Here is a 22364-nt window from a genome sequence, read left to right as displayed (position 1 = left end):
TTTCCCTTCTCCAGACTATATGTGGACACCTTAACACTATTTTTTTAACGGAGATTTGTTAGGGTAGATCAGGTAATATCTTACTGATGGCAAAAATTTATTTGAATTCACCAAATTGAACATACACATTCAATGTATATACTAAAATTAATGTTGGGCTTGGCAGCGTTCTTGGCAACATTGTATGTTAAGGTATACAGCATATATATAAATCTCTCATGTGGAGTCTCCACATCCAAAACTAGTTAGGTAGCAACTAGTTAGGTAGCAGAGAACTGGACATGCCAAAATAGCAGTATACAATAACAGTAGTACAGTGCTTGATGGAGTTTTTGATATTTCTGTTTGCAATTAAATATTGAAAAACTTCTGACAGAGTTGTCAAGGCTTGTTTCCCTTAGTCCTGGGGAGAACGGGCTCTAGTGAATGCTTTCGGCAGCTCTTCTCTACTATAACAAGACGGCGATCACAAAGGACAGAAGTTTAGGAATCAAATTTAGAAAAGACAAAGGGAAAACCATCTTATTACTAGTAAATAGCCTCATTAAGTGCAGGAACCTTCATAATTTGTAGTTCAAAATTTTAAAGCCTTTGCTCCCAAGACAGAAAATCATGATTGCAAGAAGTGCAGGTTATGTTTTTAAGTAACATTTCTTTGAAATAGTAAAGCACATCTTGAAGTAGAAGATAGTAGAAGACAATAGAAGAAACATGTAAGACAAAATCAAATTGAGTTGGATTTTTATTTTTAAAATTAATCGCTTGACTCATCATTTATATTGTATATTAAGAAAATTGCCACAGGTAAAAATCAGAAGTGTTGCATCCAATGTTTAGAGCTAAAATTCATATCTGAAATAGTTTCAATACATAGGATGTCAAGAACTGTCACTTTATAAACCTTTAAAACTTTGTAAGAGGAAGAGTAAAATTAATGTGATAGTTTGGAAGCAAGAAACATGATAAAGCAAAATTGGCGGAGGGGGAAGTAACCATTAAATCTTCCTGCTTCAAGAGTATAAAACCAGTTCAAAAACCTTGCTGCATGGAAGAATGGAAGAACCAGATGTAGCTTTGAAATTATGTCTTGTAGTGAATAGGTATAAGGAAGAAATTCTTTACTGTGAGAGTGGTGAGGCACTGGAACATGCTGCCAAGGAACTTGTGAAGGCTTCTCCCTGGAAGTGGGTTTTCAGGCAGCCTGTTCATAAAGAAATTCGGTAGAAAAGAAGACAAAAAGCAACAAAACCAAGAACCCTTAACTGCACAGGACAACTTAGACCACCCGAGGAGCTTCCCCCAAACTCTTCAAAATAAAGGCATATTTGCTGTATGTTAATATACCCTATACAATAATTTTTGAAGCCATAATTAAAGTTTAGGTTAAATAGGTAATGAGTTCAAAGTATACATATGAAAAGCATAAAGAATAATTTTGGGGAAATAGAAACAGGTGAAATACCATATTTTTTTTAAAATGTAGATTTCAAGACCAGTACAAATATTATCAATTTATAAAACCATTTCCCTGTTTCCACTTAAAATCAGAAGTAACACAAGCTAAATTTCAGATCTGACTGATCTGATTTTTCGCTGTTAGAAAGTTAGTGCTTAGTGTTTGGGGCAAAATATGTTGTCAATAGCATTACTTCCTAAATTTAATAAAGAATAGTTTCATCATCATTCTATCTGGAAAGGTTATGAGTTGGCAGCCTGTATCGGATACTGTGAACAGCTATAAATAAGCAGGAAATGAGAAAAGGGAAAGAAGGAGCCACAAAGTTAGTTTCTGAAGGTTTTGCATTACTTTTCAGGCTTACATGGGGTGATGGGATCTGAGGGCTGGGGAGGTCTCCTGAGGTGTCTCCTACTTCTGTCTCAGGGCAGTGGGTTTCTTCAAGTACAGCATATTAACTAGAGTAAGGTAGAATGACTTGCAATGATTTTCTCACTTTCTGAACTTGGGATAAGGGAACACTGCCAGGCCTGAGTGTCCCTGCCCAGCCTCCTAGATCCTGCCTGTGGCCTAGGACCCTATGTCATCCCCCTGGGGCTGGCTATCCCTGCCCTGTAGCAGGGCTGCACTCCGCCTCCCCAGAGTTTGCCCCATCCCCAGAGAGGTGCTGGATGCTGCCCTGCTCCTGGCTCTGGGGATGTGACAGGCTCTGCCCTGCTGCCCTGGGGAGCCCCTAGCCCTTGCAGCACCCTGACACCCTGAACCTTGTTCTCAGAGAAGCCCTCTGAGGATTTTTCAGACTGGGTCTTAGTTTTCTGCATGTTGGGAGATAAAAGCATCCAAAAGAAGCTAAGTTAGCTGTAGTAATTTTTAAATTTAAGAGTTGATTAACTGTTTTTTCTCTCAAAATGTTTTGAAGTACACATAGGAATTATCTGTAGTTCCTCTCAAGTCCTGGGGTACGTTTTTGTCCTTTATTTATTTCTTCCTTTCAAAGCTTATCCCACTAGCTGATGAAAATTAAGCCTCCCCCTTATTCTTCCCCAAAACCCTGTTTTTTGCAATATACTTTCATTTGAACATACGAAGCAGGGACATGGGGTTGGTGGACATTTTTTGTTAATATGGACTAAAGATATACTGGCACGTGCAGTCAGTATTGCTTTTTTCTCCAAGAAGTCCTTGATTGTCTGTGTAAGTATTGTTTAGTACATAGCAGTGGGTAGAATGGATCAATTTTCCTCCTTGTGATGCTGGGCCGGGAGGATGGGTGGAAGAGGCAGCTCCTGCTCTGAGTGTTAGGAGGAAGAAGTTGTCCTCTGCAGCAGGAGCTGTGGTTCTCACCTCCGTCACCTGCTGCTTCTTCCACCTCCTCCATTCCCTGTTGCAGAAGTCACTCACCACCGTATTTATCATCATCCAGTTCTGTCTGCATTTCTAAGCTTTTCCTGAATTGTTTGTCAGATAATTCAGTGGGAATGTGATTTGCTGGAAGGTGCAGTCACTCAGATTCTCCACTTCTAGGAGTGTTACCCAAACCGTAGCTAGCAACTAGTAAGGGTAAGACTCCTTTAGACCACTGGACAGTGATTGCCTTCCCAGCCCAGCCACTCATTTCAAGGCAGCAATGGATTTTAAGTTCTAAATACAAGAAAACCAAAATTGGGTGTTTATCTCACTTAAGGTCTCAAATGCTTGTTTCTTTTGTTACATTCACATCAAAAGACCACTTGCAAGTCACAAACCGAAGCTGAGTCTTGACCTATGAAGAGCTTTGCCAAGGAGCCTGCAGCCATATTTAGGGGAAGTATAGGACATGTAAGCCATTGCCTTCTTCTGGTTCAGTGTCAACAACCATCATGTGTCTCTTCCCAATTCAGACACACTGCAAGACTGAGTCATACTAGGAAAACCATATTTTTACTGGAACAACCTTTTTTTGTTGGAAGGTGAAGAATTTTTACCTTTTGGTGCTATACACAGATGTGTTGCCAGGCTTGGCCTTTGTAACATGCTGGTATTTCTGGACCAGTAAAACTTTAGATTAAACAAAGCTATAGCTTGAGCAAAAGCATTATCCAGTTCTCTGAATAAAGAAAGCTATATGCATAAATTTATATATACACACACATTTTTGTATGAATGCAGCCACAAAAGAAAGAAAAGTCCATAGAAGAATAAGTACCTGTATAAAAACTGTGATGTCAACTGGGTGATGGGTTTTCACCCATTGGCTTATCTATCAAGTATGGCTTTTGAGTTTGAGCTAGGCTTTGTTGACATTCAGAAAATTGAGTATTGAAGGTTGCACTTTTTTTTTTCTTCGTCTCAGTCATAATAAGATGTATAGAAAATACCTCTGCAGCTTGTATAAATAAATTTTGAACTTGATCATGAGATGATTTGGGATGCCTGTGATATTTTTTATATTGTATAAAGTTTACTGAAGGAATGTAGAGGTAGAAAGCGGTTATTACTTTACTTTTTATTGTAGGTGTTAAAATTAGTTACAGTCCAATAAGTATGGAGGCTGTGATGAAATTCTGTTGAGATTGAAAAACATATCTGGATTTATAAAGGAATTACTCATAATCCAGTCATTGTTTTTTAGTGCTTATTTCCCTTTAAATTGTAAAAAAGTTTTACATACAAAATATGTTTGGTTTTTGTTTTTGGTTTTTTTTTTAATTTATTTCTCTTTCCTTTTCAAGGATTTTTTTTGGGGTGGATGGGGAGAAAATGTAGACAAAGTGTGTGATCTGGGCAAGCTTTCCTTCTGTTTTGTGTTTTCTGATTATGGGAGAATGGTACACCTAATTCCAGTCTCAACTAAGTGCTCAATCTTACTCATCTAAAGTTGAGTCATTTTTAAAAGTGAATCACAATTTTTAATGTGGGCTAAATCTTAAATGGTTTTGAACTTAGTATGTAAATTTGTCTTCAGTTATAAAAAGTATCTTTGTTAGGACTAAAAGACAGTTAAGGAGAAATCAGACACTTTGACACTTACTGTTACATATGTAGGTTTCTTAATTTCTATTGTCATTATTTTAATTGGTTTGCCTTTATTCTGAAACAGTACATTAGCCCAGATCTTATCTATAAATCTATGGCTTTGGAGTTTTTATTTAAAAAAAAAAATTCTGCAGCACTGTGTGGTTTTATAAATTGAGAATATTTGTACTGGTCTTGAAATCTACATCTGAAAAAAAATAAGGTATTTCACTTGTTTCTGTTTCCCCATGTGCTAGTAATAGCTTTTCAATTAGCAGTCTTCCATGCCATGCCTAGCCTATTCTGCCCCACCTCACTGGAGCCTTAGGTGGGAAACCATGTCTCACATCATCCAAGGAAAGCTCTGATTCCTGGTCCCCATTTTCCCTTTTTCTCTTTCCACTCTCCTGACTAGATGACCACTGCAGCATGCTATCCAAATTGCAACAGAAGATGGGTTGAAGGATAAGAGTTTGAATCCATTCAGCCAGAGGAGAGACTTGAAGCTCTTCTGTATATTGAGTGAAGACCCAAAGCATGGGCATTCACTGGGCTAGTGGGTAAAAATGAAGTTGTGAGAACAAAAAAGAGAGAGCTGTTTCATGAAACAAACTTTATATTTAAAGCTACGTGAAATTCATACTGTGCCAGCTATAGCTTTGCAGATATAAGGGGATTTAAGATCTGCAGTGACAGGCTATGTGCTATATCTACGCATATTTAGAATGTGCCTCTCTTGAGGAGAGCTTGGAATACAGAGACGTAGACAAAGGAGGAATTTGTCCTTAATTTAAGAAACACATAAGCCTAATCCAATGAATTTGTATTTTAACATGAGTGGTGCTTATGAATTTATTGAGACTGCTCACAAAGAGGTAAGTTGCTATGTAGAACACACGTACTTGTAGGTAAGTGAGAACACAGGTTCTGGTTTGGTGCTTATGTTTTTACCACCATTTTCAAGTGAGTATGTAGATGATCTGTATCAGACTAAACTGTAATGGAACCCATAGCATTGTAGTTACTTCCTAGCTATGAAGTTTAGGAAAAAAAGTTAGGAAAACTTCCAAGTTACTTCTGTATATATTTTCTGGAATTTTTGGTCTATTTGTGACAGAAAGCAAGTACTTGACTTTTTTTTAAAGAAGAATTGAGAAAATTTCATTGGAGTTTCTCATTTTTGTGGGTGTAGAGCTTTCCAAGGCAATACCACTTGTATTTCTAATTCCCAAATAAGAATGAAACTTGAAAGTTATCCTATTATTCATACTTCTTTAGGTCAGCGTCTTAAAGATACAACATGTTCCTAACACTAGTTTGCCTACTAGAGGCTGAGGAAAATTTGTATGTTCTGAGGAGTGTCAGCACTGTTGATGAGTACACGTGCAGAAGATAGTCAGTTGATGTTTGACTTAAAATATTGTTCTGTCATTCCGAGCATTTTAAAAGATCTTTATTTATGTTAGTTTGGATACTGTCACAGGAACTGAAAAAATGACTGAATGACTCTGAACAGAAGACTGAAAAATGGTTCTGTCTTGGCTGTGAGATGTATGTCGTGGTGCTTGTAATAAATACAGCTCCTGTCCAGAATGTGAAAATCTCTTGAAGAGTTTTGCTGGAACAACTAAAGCAGAATTTACATCCACAGACTCTTTTTTCTTGTCAGTTATTTCAAGCATGGAATTAGTTATGCTTTTTAGATGTGACTGCTTTAAGCTCATGCACAAAAAAGGAGAATAGTTGTGTTATTGCTGGAATAGAGAATATTTGCTATCTTAATGATACTTGACTAAGAAGAGTATGAATAAAATAAAGAATTTATTTTTAATAAGTAACTTAAGTCAGGTTTTCTTTTTTAGTTATGGTTGCATAGGCATAATACTAATTTAAAGATAATTAGACTTTGACTGGCAAAACATGAAAGAAGCATGGTCATTGTTGGGAGAAGAACCTCAAGACACTGTTTAAAATTGCTATAAAGTGGGCCATTTCTTATTTGTTTATTTATTTACTGTGGATAATAGAAGGTGTGTGAGGAGACTTTGCTGTCTTTCTATTTGATGTGTGTTTAACCTCTTTCCTCCAAAGTGTAGAAAAATCCTATTTTAGTATGAGGTTGAGTCACCTTTGTCACACATCTGCTCATCTCACACTGCTGCTTTCATGCTTCTTGAATTCATTATCGTAAGAGACAATAATTTTTGTATACAACTGTGTATGTGACTGCTGAAAAACATACTGTAATAATAGAGATAAAGTAATGTTTGTCACTCATCAGTTTGTGTTCTTGTCCTCATCAGTAAATATCTAACCCATCAGATTCTGTTTACAGTTCTTAATCAAATTTATTTCTTACCATATTGATTAATGTTTTTTACTCTTGTAATTATTTGCTGTATTTCAAATAACACAATATGACTATAAATGACTTTACCAAGTAAGTATTTGTTGTGAGTGCCCATGAGACCAGGTAAACTCCATTACTTACAGTTGCCAATAACATTGACATACATCTGATGAGTGAAAATGGACTGTTTTTTTGAGGCCACACATAGTCTTGGCTGTTCTAATTTAAGAAAATTTCATTAAATGATGAACATTGGGAAAAGCCATTCTTATTACAATCTAAACTGTGTAAGAGGGTAGAGGGGATACAACTCCTTCAGCACCTCTTAAAATGGAATTTTACTGGTGTTTATAGCTGTTACGAACTGTTACAAAGTTATTTTTCAAATCCTTTGCTGCTAAATGCTAAAACCACTTTTTTTTTCTTTTTTCCCCTAAATGTACTTCAGGTTTGAGGTGCTGAATTTACTTGAAAGAACTATTACAATGCTGTGTTTTGTTGATAGAATTAAAAAAATCAGAAAGACTATGTCCTAATGTTTTTAATTTTAGGGGTTTAACTAATTGCTCATGTGATAGTCCTGTTCTTGGTGTTCTCTTTGCTTCTCTCCTTTCCTTCCAGGTTTTATTGTACAAATAAATGTGCAGCCATTAATTTTACCTGCTTTCTTTTGTAATGCATCTGTTACTCATTACTAGTTTAGAGTTTACTTCAGTGTTGTGTCCATTATGCACATTTGACTAGTGTGCACTCAACTACTGCATTTTAAAGAAAATATTGAATTACAGTTATTTTTGTTGTATTGCTAAGATATTTAAGATTGAAAAATGGTTATGTGCATGATGTATTCTGAGCAAATCTGAGTTTAAGAGTTGCATGTAGTGGCTACTTCTTGAAATAACTGTAATTCTGCATGTAGACAATTAAAAACAAACTGGAAAAGTTAGATCTATGTGCTCTGGAACTGCAGGGATTTTGTACAATTCTTTTAGACAAAAGTTGTCCTAAAGTTACTGTAGCTGACAGTGGTTAGAATATCTTAAAGGTCTGCAAAAATTGAGGTGTTGATAGCAACCTTTGTTTTCTGTGATGTGATTGAAGAAAAAAATACTTTTTCTCTTCCATTTTCTCCTTTATCTTGATATTCTCTGCCTTCTCTGACAGAACCTCTACTTACTGGCAGCTGTGCCAGAGGAGACTTAGTAGCGCTGTTGGGAATGGCTGTGTTCCATAGATGACTTGCGTTTCAAGGATGACAAAACTCACTTGAAATAGTCCTTGCAGACAGTTCTTTCAGATATATGCTACTTAACAATAGTTAGGGATTGGGTCAAATACTGTTCACTTCTCAGCATTTTGTGTTTATTTGCCGATTTCTATATTATTTAATGAGAGGGGATAGTATGTTACAGTTTTCTTTGTGCCCACAGCTCTCATACAGCTAGAGAAAATTACTAATATTCATTGAGAAAAGCTATTAGCAGTTTGGTTCTTGTTTCTTTAATTACAGTTTATATTTTGTAAGTCAATTTTCTCTATTTTAATTTTCTCTCTCTTATTCTTCATCCAGATTCCACCAAGAAAATTAAGGATGTCTTAGAAGAATTCCATGGCAGTGGTGTGTTAGCAAAATATAATCCTGAAGGGGTAATTGTTCTTCTTTCTTCAATGGTCAGAAATGGTGGGGAGAAATATTTACAAATGTTGTAGCAAATCTAAGCATTTGACATAGAAAAATATTTATAAATCAGCTGTTTGGGTATTTGAAACTGTTTGCAAAACAAAAATGTGACTATTTTGAAGAACTAGAAGTTTATAAATATCACATTAGACAGACCTGCTTAATAATTTACATAAAACCACATTATCTTTTCTAAGATTTAAACAGACTGTCATGGTTTAGCCCCAGCTGGCAACTAAGACTCACACAGTTGCTCACTCACTCCTCCCTGGTGGGAAGGGGAAGAGAATTGGAAGAGTAAAAGTGAGAAAAACTCATCAATTAAGATAATGTCAGTTTAACAGGTAAAGCAAAAGCTGTGCATGTGCAGGGAAAGCAGAACAAGGAATTCATTCACCACTTCCCATTGGCAGTCAGGTGTTTGGCCATCTCCAGGAGAGCAGAGATCCCGGAGATCTTATTTCCCAGGACAAATAAGTTATTTGTCTTCCCAAGTATGGTGACTTGGGAAGACAAATGCCTTCACTCCAAACATTCCTCCCCCTTTTTTTAACTTCCCCCTAGTTTATATGCTGAGCATGATGTCATATGGTATGGAATATCCCTTAGGTCATTTGGGGTCAGCTGTCACAGCTGTGTCCCCTCCCAACTTCTCCTACACCCCAGCCTGTGAGGCTGAGAAAAGGCTTTGGCTTTGACTTTGACTTTATGTAAGCACTGCTCAGCAATAATGAAAACATCCCTGTATTACCTGTTTTTAATACAAATACAAAACATAGCCTCATACTGACTACCATGAAGAAAATTATCACAACCAAAACCAGCACACAGACACAAAAAAATAAACCCCTCTTGGTAAGGTTAACATGCTTCCCAATTCTTTTCAAATATTCCAAATGTTAAGCATAATTTTGAAAGTTAGAAAAGTAATACCTGTTCAGTTAAGATTTCTTTTTAAATTCTGTTTCTCTTGTGTTGTTTATGGTAGTAGGAGCCCCATTATTAAAGGAGAATTTTTTTCTGACAATATGAAGAATTCAGCTGGAAAAAAAATGTCTATGTGTGTGTATGTGCATTGTCTTTACAGATTTGCTACTAGACAAAGTATTCTGGTTTGGCTGGTAGAAAAAGCCAGTTTATTTTCTTTTGTTATCCCCAATTGCAATTTATATCTACTTAGCACATCCTAATAGTGTGACTCAAAATTTAGCTAAATAAAAATCTATTTCAGTAATGTTTCTAATAATAATGTTCCTAACTGTGCTTGCATTATATGGAGTTCAGAGTAGAAAAATGAAAATTACTTCATCTTACATTTCAGGATCTAAAAGACAATTATTGCCAAGTAAAGTAGTTATAACTCATTAAGTATTGAAAAATTATTTTTCACTTTGAACTCTGCAAAGCAGAATCTTCAAATAGTCAGTTTCTGAGGAAAGTATTTCATAATTTAGTAAAATATTATAAGTTGATCTTGTAAATGATTATATTAAATCTCCATTATTTTAGTTAAATAGAATCATAGGTTATAAAAGGATGGGAATACTATGGTCATCTAATTTATTCTCGAATGTGGGGGTTTTTTGTGGTTTTTTTTCTGGTTTGTGGTGTTTTGTTTTCTTTTTTTTTTATTTTTTTTTTTTTTTAGAAAAGTGTGAACTGTTGATTTACAAATTCAGTGCTTGCTCTTTTTTTAATTCTGTAGTTTCTTTGTGCTTTTAGATTGTGATAAAATAGTCTTAATTTATTATTCAGTTTTTTCTTGAAATTTTTCACTTATTTTTAGTTACATGTTTCCAGATTTGTGAAGTGTAAACTATTAAAGTACAAAATAATTGTGCATTTTATGGGTATTTAAATAACATGTTGCCATGTAGTTAACACATGGTCAAATTTGTGTATAAAAAAATTAGTATTTGAAGTTGTGAGATTAGTCTCTTTCAACAAACGCGTTCCTCCAATTTGGAGGTATGTGAAGGTTGAATCATGGCAAAAAGTGATCAGTATGGGCACCTGGAACAACTGCTCTAACTGAAGGCAGGTGAATTGGCAGAATTTGTGTCAAGCTGGAGTTAATAAATACAATTGGTCCTGAGCTTAGTCTGTGACATTGTGTGGCATTTCCCAGCGTTCTTCAGTTTACAGCAATTTGCAGAATCCTACCAATGTATCAAAATATCCAGGGATTGTAGAGCAGAGGAGCACCTAAGCCAGTGAGTAGGATGGGAGGATGGAAGGGGCAGAAGGAATGCAAGTCAGGCACCCTGTGGTGGCTTCGGTGTCTTCAGCAGGGATCAAGTGATTCACTACTACTTGGTCAACGCTGGACCCAGGCTAACCCTGACAGCTTTTGTACTTTGCTGCTTAGCCCATAGACTTCAGGGAGTGCAGCATAAGGAAAAACACAGCTAGCAGTGAAGCTACTTTGGATCTAGTAGAATTTATTAGCTCAAGTTTCATGCTATAAGCTACTGAACTGGAAGCAAAATGGCTGAAATTTCTTCTGCAGTTGAATGAATATTCCAAGTCAGAACTGCCTTTGCACAGGTATGTCTATATTTTTCACATGGATTCAACCTGCCATGTGGAAAATCTCTTCACAAATCATTTTCGAGTTGTTTGTATCTGGACTCCATGAGTTGGATGTACTATTTAAGTAATTAATTATTATCTCTAAATGAGATGACAAAAATTGACTGATTTCGACTGGATAGTGCATCTTTTTACTTCCACATACTGAAGACAACACTTCCATTTTGTTCTGTTTTGTAAAGGATACCATTGCGTTTCCATTTTAGCTCTTTGTTTCCTAGATCATTATGTCATAAGCACTCAAAGTAACTTAGAAGTATTTTCTACCAGTGGTGTCAGTTTTTTACCAATAAACATGGGGCATAAAGTTATGGCAGATTTAGCAGAGTGACATATTTATGTACTTTAAAAATTAAAGCATTAAGAACTTCTTGTTTCAAGCCTCTCCCTGCTCAAAGGGTTCAGGAACTTATTCCACTCTGCTGCTTCTGTATTGCACTTTTTTATCACAAGCTGAGGTAATGGGATGCAAATAGCAAAAGAAAAGCTATTGGTATTTGAAATTTGTTACATGAAGTCATATGGTTTTTCCATTATCTTATATCTTGTTGAGTGAGTGGTTTTGGGGCTTAGTGGAAATGATGTATCTGATTATCAGAAGGTCATCCAGTATAGGGAGTTTATTTATTGAGCTTTTATTCTCTGCTTTCAATGAAAGGGAGATGACTAAAACTTATACAAATGCTACTGAACCTTTGCCCTTCCACCTTTTCTAAGTCAATGTCAAATATGCAATGAAGAATAGATTTTATACCTGATATAAGACACATAGGTAAGTTAAGATCTGCCTCATAGAGAGCTGTGATTTATGAAATAAACCTCAGATGATGGAAAGAATATTTAATTAATTAATTTCAGCCATTTCAATTTGAAAGGAGCACTGAATAGGCTAGCAAGAATTAGGAAAGTAGATGGAGCTAAAGACTGTATCTAAATGGGCAGTAAGTACACACCATTATGTGCTTGTAGTCCTAGTGTTGTCATCCTTTGCAAGGGTTTCTTGTTTACCTGCTTGCTTACTTACCATCTACAGCTCTTAAGGTTAATCATTGCATGAAGAGTGTCATGGAAGGTGTGTGGAAGGGTCTCAGCCAGGCAAGCAGTCAGGCTGCAGCATGGAGCAGGGCAGTGCTCCAGAGTTCCAGAGTTCAAATGTAGAGAAAAAGAATAAATCTGCATGCATAGAAAGATCAAGAAGGTTATGGCAATAAGTACATGATGCAAGGCACGTTCCATGGTTGGATCTGCCCAGAGAGGTGAAGCCTCAAGTTTGGCAGAATGTTTGCAGTCAGGTTGAAATCGTTTGCCTACTCCAAACTTGCTAATTGTTTCCCCTTTTTATGGGGGCTTCAGTCTGCTCCCCTTTCCTGTCTTCCAGCTCAGTGGGCTGGGTACCCAGAGAATAATCGGTCTTACTGTTAAAGACTGAGGCAAAGAAGGCATTAAGTACCTCAGTCTTTCCCTCATCCTTTGTCACTATGTTTCCATCTGGTAAAGGATGGAGATTCTCCTTAGCCCTCCTTTTGTTGTTAATGCATTTATGGAATTTAACATTTACCGTTACCATTCATTTCTATTTAAGTTATTTCATTAACAACTATTCTTGACAATAAATAATTTTTGTGTTATTTTTTTGAAGTACGCAGGGAAAGACAAACCTTGTATTTACTTTAGTTTCCTTGATTATCTGTCATTGCATGGTTAAAAATAAATTGCTTGTACTCTCTAATCAAGACTAGAATGCTGACAGAACCATTTTCTGGTCTTATACACTAATGCAAGAAAATGGTGTATTCTATCTAATGTCTTAAATCTGTTCATTTACATCACTAACCTTTCAACAAAAATAGTTCTATTCTAAATACAGAGCCTAAGTCTTATGACACTGTACTAATGTATGTATGTTCTTTCTTTCCTTGCATGCATTACAGAAACAAGATATACTTAATCAAGTAAGTAATCAATTTGAATTATTTTCCTTTTCTATGCATAGGAGCAGTATCTTTTATTTTGTAGGCTTCTGTTGAAATATCACTTAGTACTACTGCATGTGGCTGTTCTGTCAGATAATAGACAAATATTTAAAGCTGAGAGCAAAGAACACTCTTTTTCTGCTGGCAGACTTTTTCACTAGGTGAATTTCATTTTGTCATTCACAGTACATAATATTGCTAACATTAATTGAGAGGAACATGAAAAATAAGAGTAAGTAATTAACATGTTCCATACTTGTCACAGAAATTTCTGCTTACTAGTGAGATCTCATAATGGTTTCTATTATTTTGAAATGACAATAACAAATCTCAGAAAAAAAATACTGTTTCTGTAACCATATAATACCATTTATATGTACCAGGCTTAAAATTGGAAATTTAATAGTTTAGATAAGGTTATAGTGTGCTTTAAGCAATTTTGACTTTACCGCAGTTGCAAGAGAAATGGTTAAATAGCTGATTGTTATCCCAAGACTCTGCTCCTGAGAAGCTTAAGTAGCCTAAAACCAGGTATATAGTGAAATACAGTGAAAAATAAAAGCAGCTACGGAAGAAGGAGTAATCAAATGAACTAGTTTTTAAAATGACCTAGTTTTTCTTTCTTTGTAGCACAGAGGTGTTAAAAAGCCCCTGCTCTGCTGTCCTGGAAAGAGGCAGCTGGAACACAAGAACCATGAAAAAGTTTAGAGACTGAAAGGATTAGTTCTGTAGGAACCCCTCATTTTCTGGGGTCAAAGGCCAGTTGAGCTTTTGGAGGTGTGCTCTACTCCCTTTCACAAAAGGAGTCAGTTTTCTTTAGATGACTGACATTACTTTTTTATTAAGCTAACAAAGTGACTGCAGTGGGTCCTGGAAGAGAAGGTATTCAGGTTAAAGCAGTGTGTCTAGGACCACTAATCTCATTAGTTATTTTTTATAATAACCTGGTCAAAAGAAGTAGATGGATACTCATAGAATCAACTCACTAAACCAAGTTTGGGAATTTTTGCTAAAAAAAGGAGAAAAATATGAATATTATGCTGGAAAAGCTTGATGACATTATGGACTATACTAAATGGAAATAGAAAGAGATGCACTATGGCAGAGTATGGTGTGGTGTACCCTGGAACTTGTGACATTGACAGATAACTTGCTGTGTACAGTAGTTGATCACAAGATGATTGCAAAGCATCACTGCTGGTCTTGGAGAAGAGAAATATATTACTGGGACATTGTAATAGTATTCCTGTGGCCATGAGGGTCTGAGAACAAGACAAGATGTGTAAGAAAAAGTTGGCCCTTAGGACCACTGTCATAAATGGAAACTAGTTAAAATTTCAAGCACACAGAAATACGGATTGAAAGAAGAATTATTGTGCTGTTTCCCTCTGCTGCATTCTTTGATTTTATAGAAGATCTAGTTTACTGTAAGGACCTTGCCTTATTATAATATATGAAATGAAGTATTCTTACTACAGATAGGAAGCTATAATTTTCTACAAAAAGGTGCTGGAGAAACCATACATTTTGACCAAATGATGGGACAAAGTGAACTCAAATTTGAACTAATTTACAGAAGGGTTAGTAGGATGCGGAGAATTACAGCTTATCTATTATGTAGGAAAAGCCAGTCCCTCACATATAACAAACTGATAGCTAATAAAGGATGTTGTATCTTTCTAGCTACAAAAGAGAAAATTTGTGTAGCTTGTGCATATCACCAGCAGAAAACTGTACTTCGCAGGCACTGGGCACTCTGTTTTTCTGGCTCTCTGGGCAGAATTTCTAGGGAAACAGCTTCTAGGATACCTAGAGAGTTGGGAAGCCTGCCAGGCAAAGACTCTGGCAGTCTGACTGTGAGCCTGCTTTCTGTGGAAAGTATTGAGGGCACCGAGGTGTAAAATGTTTCAGATAGTCATTTTCTGCTGCAAAAGTGTTCAGTTTTGAACATTTTTTTATCATCTTTAGTGGTTCCTCTGTCTCTTCTTCTCTGAGCTAACATCTCTTCCTCCTTTATATCTTCCTTCCATTTTGATACTTCCCCTCGCTGCCTTAAGATCCCATTTTCCCTCTTTTTTTTTTTTTTTTTTCATTGCACAGTACCTTATGTTGAGGCTTTATGAGCCTCATACTGCTTTCATTTACATATTACCTGCTTAATTCTCATAGTTGGTTAAATGGCTAACTCAAGGATGATTTTACAGTTCTGATGTTCATTAGATACCCTTTCAGAGTATTTTAAAAGAGAGTTTATTTTTTTTGGCCTTAGGGTACCACCATCAGTATTTAGGTAGAAATTGGGTAGAAAATTTTAAGCTGTCTTGGTATTCAGGCCAGAGGGATTAGTCTATGCCAAAGAATATGCTGCTTCAAATGACACCATTTCTAAGGGGGGGGGGAATTAAAAAAATTAAAAAATGGAGGGTCACACTGGGGTCTGTTTTATTTTTAACATAATTTATTTGAAGAGTGACAGACTTCTCTGACAACATTTCAGCTCCTCTAACAGGATGAAAACAGTATAAATATGGTACCAATTATGGTACTGAGTTATAAAGTGTGAAAAACGCTAAACCTCGTATTTTCATGTTGATTTGAAATCAGCTACGTTGTTCTTAAAGTGAAATAAACACAGAACAAAATCCTTCAGAAAGATACATTTAGTGTATTTCTTGACTATTATATTGCCCTTAATTAATATTGAGCTGTCTGCTCTTCTCTCTGTTCAATATGTAATAATTTATGGATATTTCTTCAAGAATTCATCAGTAATACAAGATTCTTCTAAATGTATGTGCCTTAGCACTCTTTCTTCTTAAAAACCCACCACCTTGGTATGTCAATATAGCATATTTATTAAATTTATGTATTTGTGTGTAGTACTTATTCATACACAAACTTACACACATATATAATATTGTACTAAAGAAAATCTGTAGTAAAGTTTGTTTTTTCTTTTATGGATATAAGACTAGGATGACACTGCAGTGGTTGGTGAATACGTTCCAGATTTATTTTAGTAATTAGCATTAATTTATTTTAATAACATGAGAAGGAGTACAAGGTTATGCTTAAAAGTCTAGTTACTGCATAAAAATTGAGTCTTCTCATTTCCATTTTGGGAGTTCTGTTGAGTGTTTTTGAAGAGATATGCTAGTTGAGGGAAAATTTTGTCATTTATATATCTGAGTATCGATAACATCCAAATATTTGTCCATTTGGGGTATTTGGTAGGAGCAGCCTGTGACAGTATGTGATTTTATTGTTTTGGTTTTTTTCTGTAGACTTTTATCTCAGTAGATGAGAATTTGGATGCTGCTTTAGCTAGAAATTAGTTTTATTTGGTTACCAGTGCTTTCAAAGTTAATTATGTAAAAAATGTATTAGATTAAATGCTTAGATCAGAAAATGTTAAGGCCTTTCAATTTAAATCAGACCTAACACTGATGCACAAAGGTATTCTCCATGATGAATTCCGAATTTAAATTGAATTTCTGATATATGAAGATTAGGAATGCATTTTAAATGCCAGAAAACCTATTCATTCTCATGTAATTCAAGTTTTCTAGCTTATTAACCCTCTCTATGTGGTCTCTGATTTTTTTTTTTTCCCCCCCCCCCCCCCCCATATTTTGGCAAAAGTCAGGTTTTTGAACATTGTCAGACTCAATGAATCTTAAAATCTTGGACTTTTACTGGGGATGCTTTAGCATTGCTTTTCACAGCTGATCATGTAATTGTCAGTAATACAGTAGCATTAATGTGTGCAATTGTTGTCATAGTATTATGTGTGAATCAAGGCCCTGTAACATCTATTCCTTTTTCAACAGCTCTTTTTCAGATATTGGGTCAATATAAATTTCTTAAAAAGAAATTGTCGATTAAGTGGACCTACAAACAAAAATAATTCAGAGCTATTACTGTCAGTAGATTAAAGCTAAATATCCTCTACAATTGTGGCACCATTTGGAGATCCGGCAACATAATTTAAAAAATAATTAATTGAAAATTACATTTCAACATAATTATCTTTTCATTATCTCTGAAACTTTCTCTGTAATAAGTGAAAACCATATTTCATGGAAGTCTGTTGAAATTGAATGATTTCTCCCTTCCCTTCCCACCCTGTTTTTCAGGATGACAAAAACAGTGGCTTATGTTGAAATATTTTATACACATTTAAAAGATGAAAAAGATCAAAAAGAATGTGTTATTTTTAAAGAATTTATGGGTGGAGATTAATTCCAAACACTACATGTCTTGTTCCCATTTATGTAGCCAGTGTGGTGGGGAGGAATAAAAGGAGTTATTATTCTACCCCTTCCTGTCCTGACTCATCCACAATGAGAACTCTTTTTTTGAAGAGACTATTAATAACGTTGCTTTTTTGTGTCTTATGAGGAGAAAGAAAGTGGAGTGATACAGCTTCTCTTACTTGCTTTTACATGTCTTCCAGCAGAACAGGTTATTGCATTTACATCAGCTAGGAAAACATAGGAGGCAGTTAGAACTCTCCTGTTGCAGTTTGGTGTTAGGGTACATCTTGAGTCAAAAGCTGACAATTTTTTTGACTAAATTAATTTTCTCTTCAGGTATCTTAGTATGGTAGGAGTTCAAATACTACATGGCATAATTAAAACCTCGGAATGATTTTCTTTATAAAATAATTAAGGCCGCAGAGCTTGCTTTACTTGCATATATCTTGTTGTTCACTGAGAAACCATTTTTTGTGTATTCTCAATATTAGGGATATATTGAGTTGTGACGTCTGTACCATGGAGAGTTCTTTGTATGGTTTATGCATTTATGTGTATGTTGGCACAGAACATACACATAAATGCATAAATCTTCACAGTGTGCATACATGGATTTTTCTTGATCTTGGATTTTTGTGTACTGTCAGTAAAGCAGAACAGTTATAAAATTGCACAGCTTAACTGCGGTAGGAGAAAGGAAGTCAAATACTCACAGTATAGTATTTCCTTTTTTTTCACTAGTTCCCCACTTCTTACCCCTGCCCCACTGGACAGCTCTACTCTGTGAGATGGAGAAAAAAGGGATGAATTTCCACAGCTGGCTTGTCTTACCTAGACTGACATTTGTAGTTAGGGACACCATAGCCTGAAATACATAATTTAAGGAATATTAACTTCTGCTTACTGCAACAGGGGAGAAAGCTTAATTGGTGTGGGGAATGCAATAGCTGTATGAATGTTTCATATCTTGTAAGAAGAGGCCAGTGAAAATGGCTGACAGTGTGTCAAACTGTTGGGTTATAGTTTCCTGTGTGTGCTTGCTTATGATTCCTATGGATCTCGTGCTCATGATTCCTCAGCTCCCACCAATGCAGATTTTCACTACGAAACAGATATATTGTGAGAAATTTTGTTACATCACTAATTTTTAGAAACCAGAAAGCAACGCTGTTGTATACAACCAGTCACTCAAGATCAGTCCTATTCTGTATGTAGTGGAGGATGAGCAGAATATGGTACATTTACTCTGGGTTGTGGAGGGACAGGTATCTGTTCTCTGCAAAGATGCTAGAATTTATAGAAGTGATTCTGTGGTTTCAGTTAGGTAGGTAGTTCTTTTAAGACAGATTTTACAACCTACTGACCTGGCAATGCAGATGTAGTTCGGCCTCTTTGGCATAGAAGGTGTTAGAAGCCATTCTGCTGTCTAGTCAAAATCAGGTGTTTTAAGGCACTTCCGTAGCCTGTTGTAGCCGTAATCAGATCAGAGACCTGAGCAAGTCCTGTATTTTTGATTGAGTATTGGTCTGTGTATGTCTGATACAAAATCAGAAGGCACCTGAAATTGTCTGTTACTTTGCCAAGTATAGTCATAGCTGCTACTTGGAAACCAGTCCTTGAATTCTTGTTTTTCTGAGATTTAGAGACTCACCCTCTATGAAGTAGCACAAAATTAGTCTAATGTACTTATCAGTGAGTGCTTGAGAAGAAACAGAACTCTTATCATAGTAATTAGAGGATTTTTTTAAGCATAGACTGTCCTCCATTTATTGCTCCTTGGAGTTCCGCATATTCTGTGAATCTAGTGTTCAAAAGAAACTGAAATGGGTAAAGCCAGTTATCCAGAAGAGTTTTGCTTTGGAGCCTAAATATCCACCTGGAAAAGGATCTTGAAGCATGAGAAAGTTTCTGACCAGGAGGGAAACATTTGCCCAAACTTTACATGGCATAAAGTCAGATTGATGTGAAGTTAACTTGCCATCATGTTTACGGCAAGATAATAGTTTTGAAGAACAGCTGCCTCCACAAAACAAAAGAGATCCTGGAGAAAATTTTTACGTTACATTGAACATTTTTTGTTTGAACAAAGCTTTATTCTGATCCCATTTGCTTGGCCAGTTATTATTTCATGATATTTGTGCAAATCTGCATCTGCTCCAGGTTGACTATACTTGTCTGTACAGTGTGCAAATGCATGAAGGAATGGCAGGTACTATGGAATTAACACATCTCCTTCACATAAGAAATCAGTGGTCTAATCAAGAAAAGTCATTAATTTTAGAAAAATTTCATTGTATTTTATTATGCTTTCCCTTTGACAAAGAATTTGCATTGACAAAGAATTTGCTTTAACTCCAGACTAAAAACTGGTTCTAACAAACATTTGGCAAGACCTGTGCAAACCCTTCATCTGCCTTCCTCTTCTTTAGGCCTTTCATCATTACACATTTTATAAAAAGTGAATATTAAAGGACTGGCTCTTTCATGCCTCTGTAGAGAGAACTGAAATACAGAAGTCCTCTTGGCTGCTGCCAGAAAGGAGGAAAAGAATTAAGGAGCAGAGGCGCAGTGGAGACAGAGGTGCTAACAAGGTTGGAAGTATTGATAGTCACTGCTGTTTCACTCTGTGCCTGCCTGTTTCATATGTTACCTCCTTCCATAGTCCATTTTCTCCATAAATGGCATCATCTCTCTCTGTCCAGGTTTCTAGTTTAGACAAAATAGGTGCTATATGGTATTACCTTTTGCAGCTTCCACTTTGTATATCCATGCAGCTAGTGTTGCTTTAGTTTTATATTCTTATATTTTACAACATCCTACAATGTAAAATATATTTTACAATATTTTACAATGTAAAACGTTGTAACTGAGTTCCTTGAATAACAGTTTTTTATTGTCTTATTCCAATAATAGTATTGTAAAGATAATTCTTGGCCTAATTATTTTTGTTTTATCCTCATTCTTAAAAGGCTATTTGAGGGAAGGAATTTTCATCAAAGTAATAGGAGTTGGCAGAGCAAATCCTAGTTTTTGTGTTTGCAGCTTCCATGTGAAGTGGAGGATGCCATAAGCTTCAGAAAAATTTCTGCCACAAAACGTTGATTGAGTGTGGTTCTTTAACAAGACAAATACAGCTGAAACTGAAGATCTCGGCCAATCTATCTGCATTTGCTTAGTCAGACACTGCAACAGGAATGTTCTTGTAGTATTTGGAAATAAGATTAGTCTGTCTTGTTTCACTGTTACAAAAACTGCTTCTGCTATTCTGAAACACAAGAAATTAATAGCAAGTTATTTGCACTGATGGAGCTTTTCGTATGTATTCTGTTCATGTCATTAATATTAAAAACAACCAACTGTTAAGTGTTTCGGACTAAAACATATTTGCTGAAATTTGATTGTAATCTTTTAGTCCCAAAGGCCCTGAATGACCTCTCAGAACAATTTAGAATTGCTATTTGCTGCTTTGTTTAATAAATACTGTATGTAATAGTATGTTTGCATAAATATTTATTTATATGTATGCAATGCATAAATGTGTTCTATTTCTTTTAGCATGGGTTTAGATCCAAAATGGGTTACTTCCACACGGGGTGAAGTTAGCACCCAGCGCTGGTGTGGCAGTTTAAAAAAAACCCAAAAAACAAAGAAGATTGTCTTGGCCATTTTCTATAAAATTCACCTAAGCACCTGAAATTCTTCCATGCGTCCAGAAGTACTGCCTCAACAGCTGGAACATTTTGGTATCTGTTTTGATACCTCTCCCTGACTAGCCTGATCTCTTAAACATCCTCAGATCACCTCCTCATTCAAAGCACTCTTTCAGTAATTTGTTTGCTAACATTTTTGTAAGTAAATATTTAATCATTTTGTCAGCATAGACATAGAGAAACCTCCTTTTCCCTCAGCAAATCTTCAGCTCTTTTCTGATATTTGGATACTCTGTAGAAAAAATGGTACAAGTTTGAATTTCCCCAGGCAAGCAAGGGAATGCAGCCAAGGTAACCCCCACTGGGGAGGTGTCTTGACCAGGACTTTTTTTTGATATTTTTTTTTTTCTAAAGGGTGGGAAAATCTGTCATTTTTTCTGGGCTTTCAGAAGGAGATGTGGTCTCTGTGGTCTCCATTGCACTTGGTGCACAGTGCTTTTATTTTTAAGACTTTTTTTTGTGACTGTGTGTAATGAGACCTGATAACACGTATTTATATACTATTAATCCTATTAGATGTGAGGCAAATGATGAAATCTTCAGTCCAGTGAAGATTGTAACATTTTTGTTCATTTTCAAAACAAGTCTAGGGACATATTAGGAAGCTAAAGTAAAAAACCTGAAGCGTTTATCAAGCATAAGTGCTTTATGGATTAGTAGCACTTAAGAGAGTCCTTCAAGATCCTGGTATGAATAAGGGCATCGGTATAATACCAACATCCAGTTTTAGGCATTTTCATTCCTTTCTGAACTGACCCTTACTGTTCTCATTAGAATATAATCATCCGGCTTCGTTTTACAGCTATGAAATAGAATACTTCACAGTGTTGTGAAGAAGTCATGCCTTATTACTGTGTATTAATGGGCACAGTTAATAAAGGCATAAAAGACACCTTAGGATGTCTTTCTTCGTAGATCTGTTGTGTTGCTTAGTTGGACGCAGTGGGGCAAATACAGAACCTTCTTTCTGTGGTCAGTCAATCATTTAGAACTCATTATAAACTTTGATCTGTTTCTTCCTTTTCAGTTAACTGTATGGATCAGTTTTGGAAAGCTTAGAGAACAGTGCATATGGATTAAATTCTTGTTGTTCCCAGCAGTTTAGTGCTGGGATTTATTTTGAGAATTCTGTGGATGGTTAATTAAATATTATGAATTTTTCCTGACAATTTATCGTGTGAAAAAAGATGCAAATTCTCCTCTGCATTGAGTCATAGTGAGCCCAGTTTCAGGTTTGCTTTCAGAAAAACTAAAACGTGTTTAATGGTTGATATATTTTATTCGCTGAAAAGAATTTAAAAGTTAAAACTGTGCAGCCTTGCTTCTGCCTTCTGTCCCTTCTCCAATGTGGA

At 35.8% G+C, this 22364-nt stretch overlaps 1 protein-coding gene across 1 annotated transcript in view; it reads left to right on the top strand.

Annotated features, from left to right (window-relative positions):
- Nucleotides 1–8370: 8370 nt before the first annotated feature.
- Nucleotides 8371–22364, top strand: part of LOC104412992 (diacylglycerol kinase beta-like) — a gene marked incomplete at both ends in the record, with an annotated part of 47806 nt that continues 33812 nt past the window's right edge. Inside the window, 2 exons of the mRNA XM_010023873.1 lie at nucleotides 8371–8447; nucleotides 13005–13025. Of these exons, the coding sequence (XP_010022175.1) occupies nucleotides 8371–8447; nucleotides 13005–13025 (98 nt within the window). The remainder of the gene's footprint in view (nucleotides 8448–13004; nucleotides 13026–22364) is intronic.

This window comes from Nestor notabilis, unplaced genomic scaffold (genome assembly GCF_000696875.1).
Source record: "Nestor notabilis isolate BGI_N333 unplaced genomic scaffold, ASM69687v1 scaffold171, whole genome shotgun sequence".
In the NCBI taxonomy this organism is placed as follows: Eukaryota; Metazoa; Chordata; class Aves; order Psittaciformes; family Psittacidae; genus Nestor; species Nestor notabilis.
This window is presented reverse-complemented; position numbering and strand designations above follow the sequence as displayed.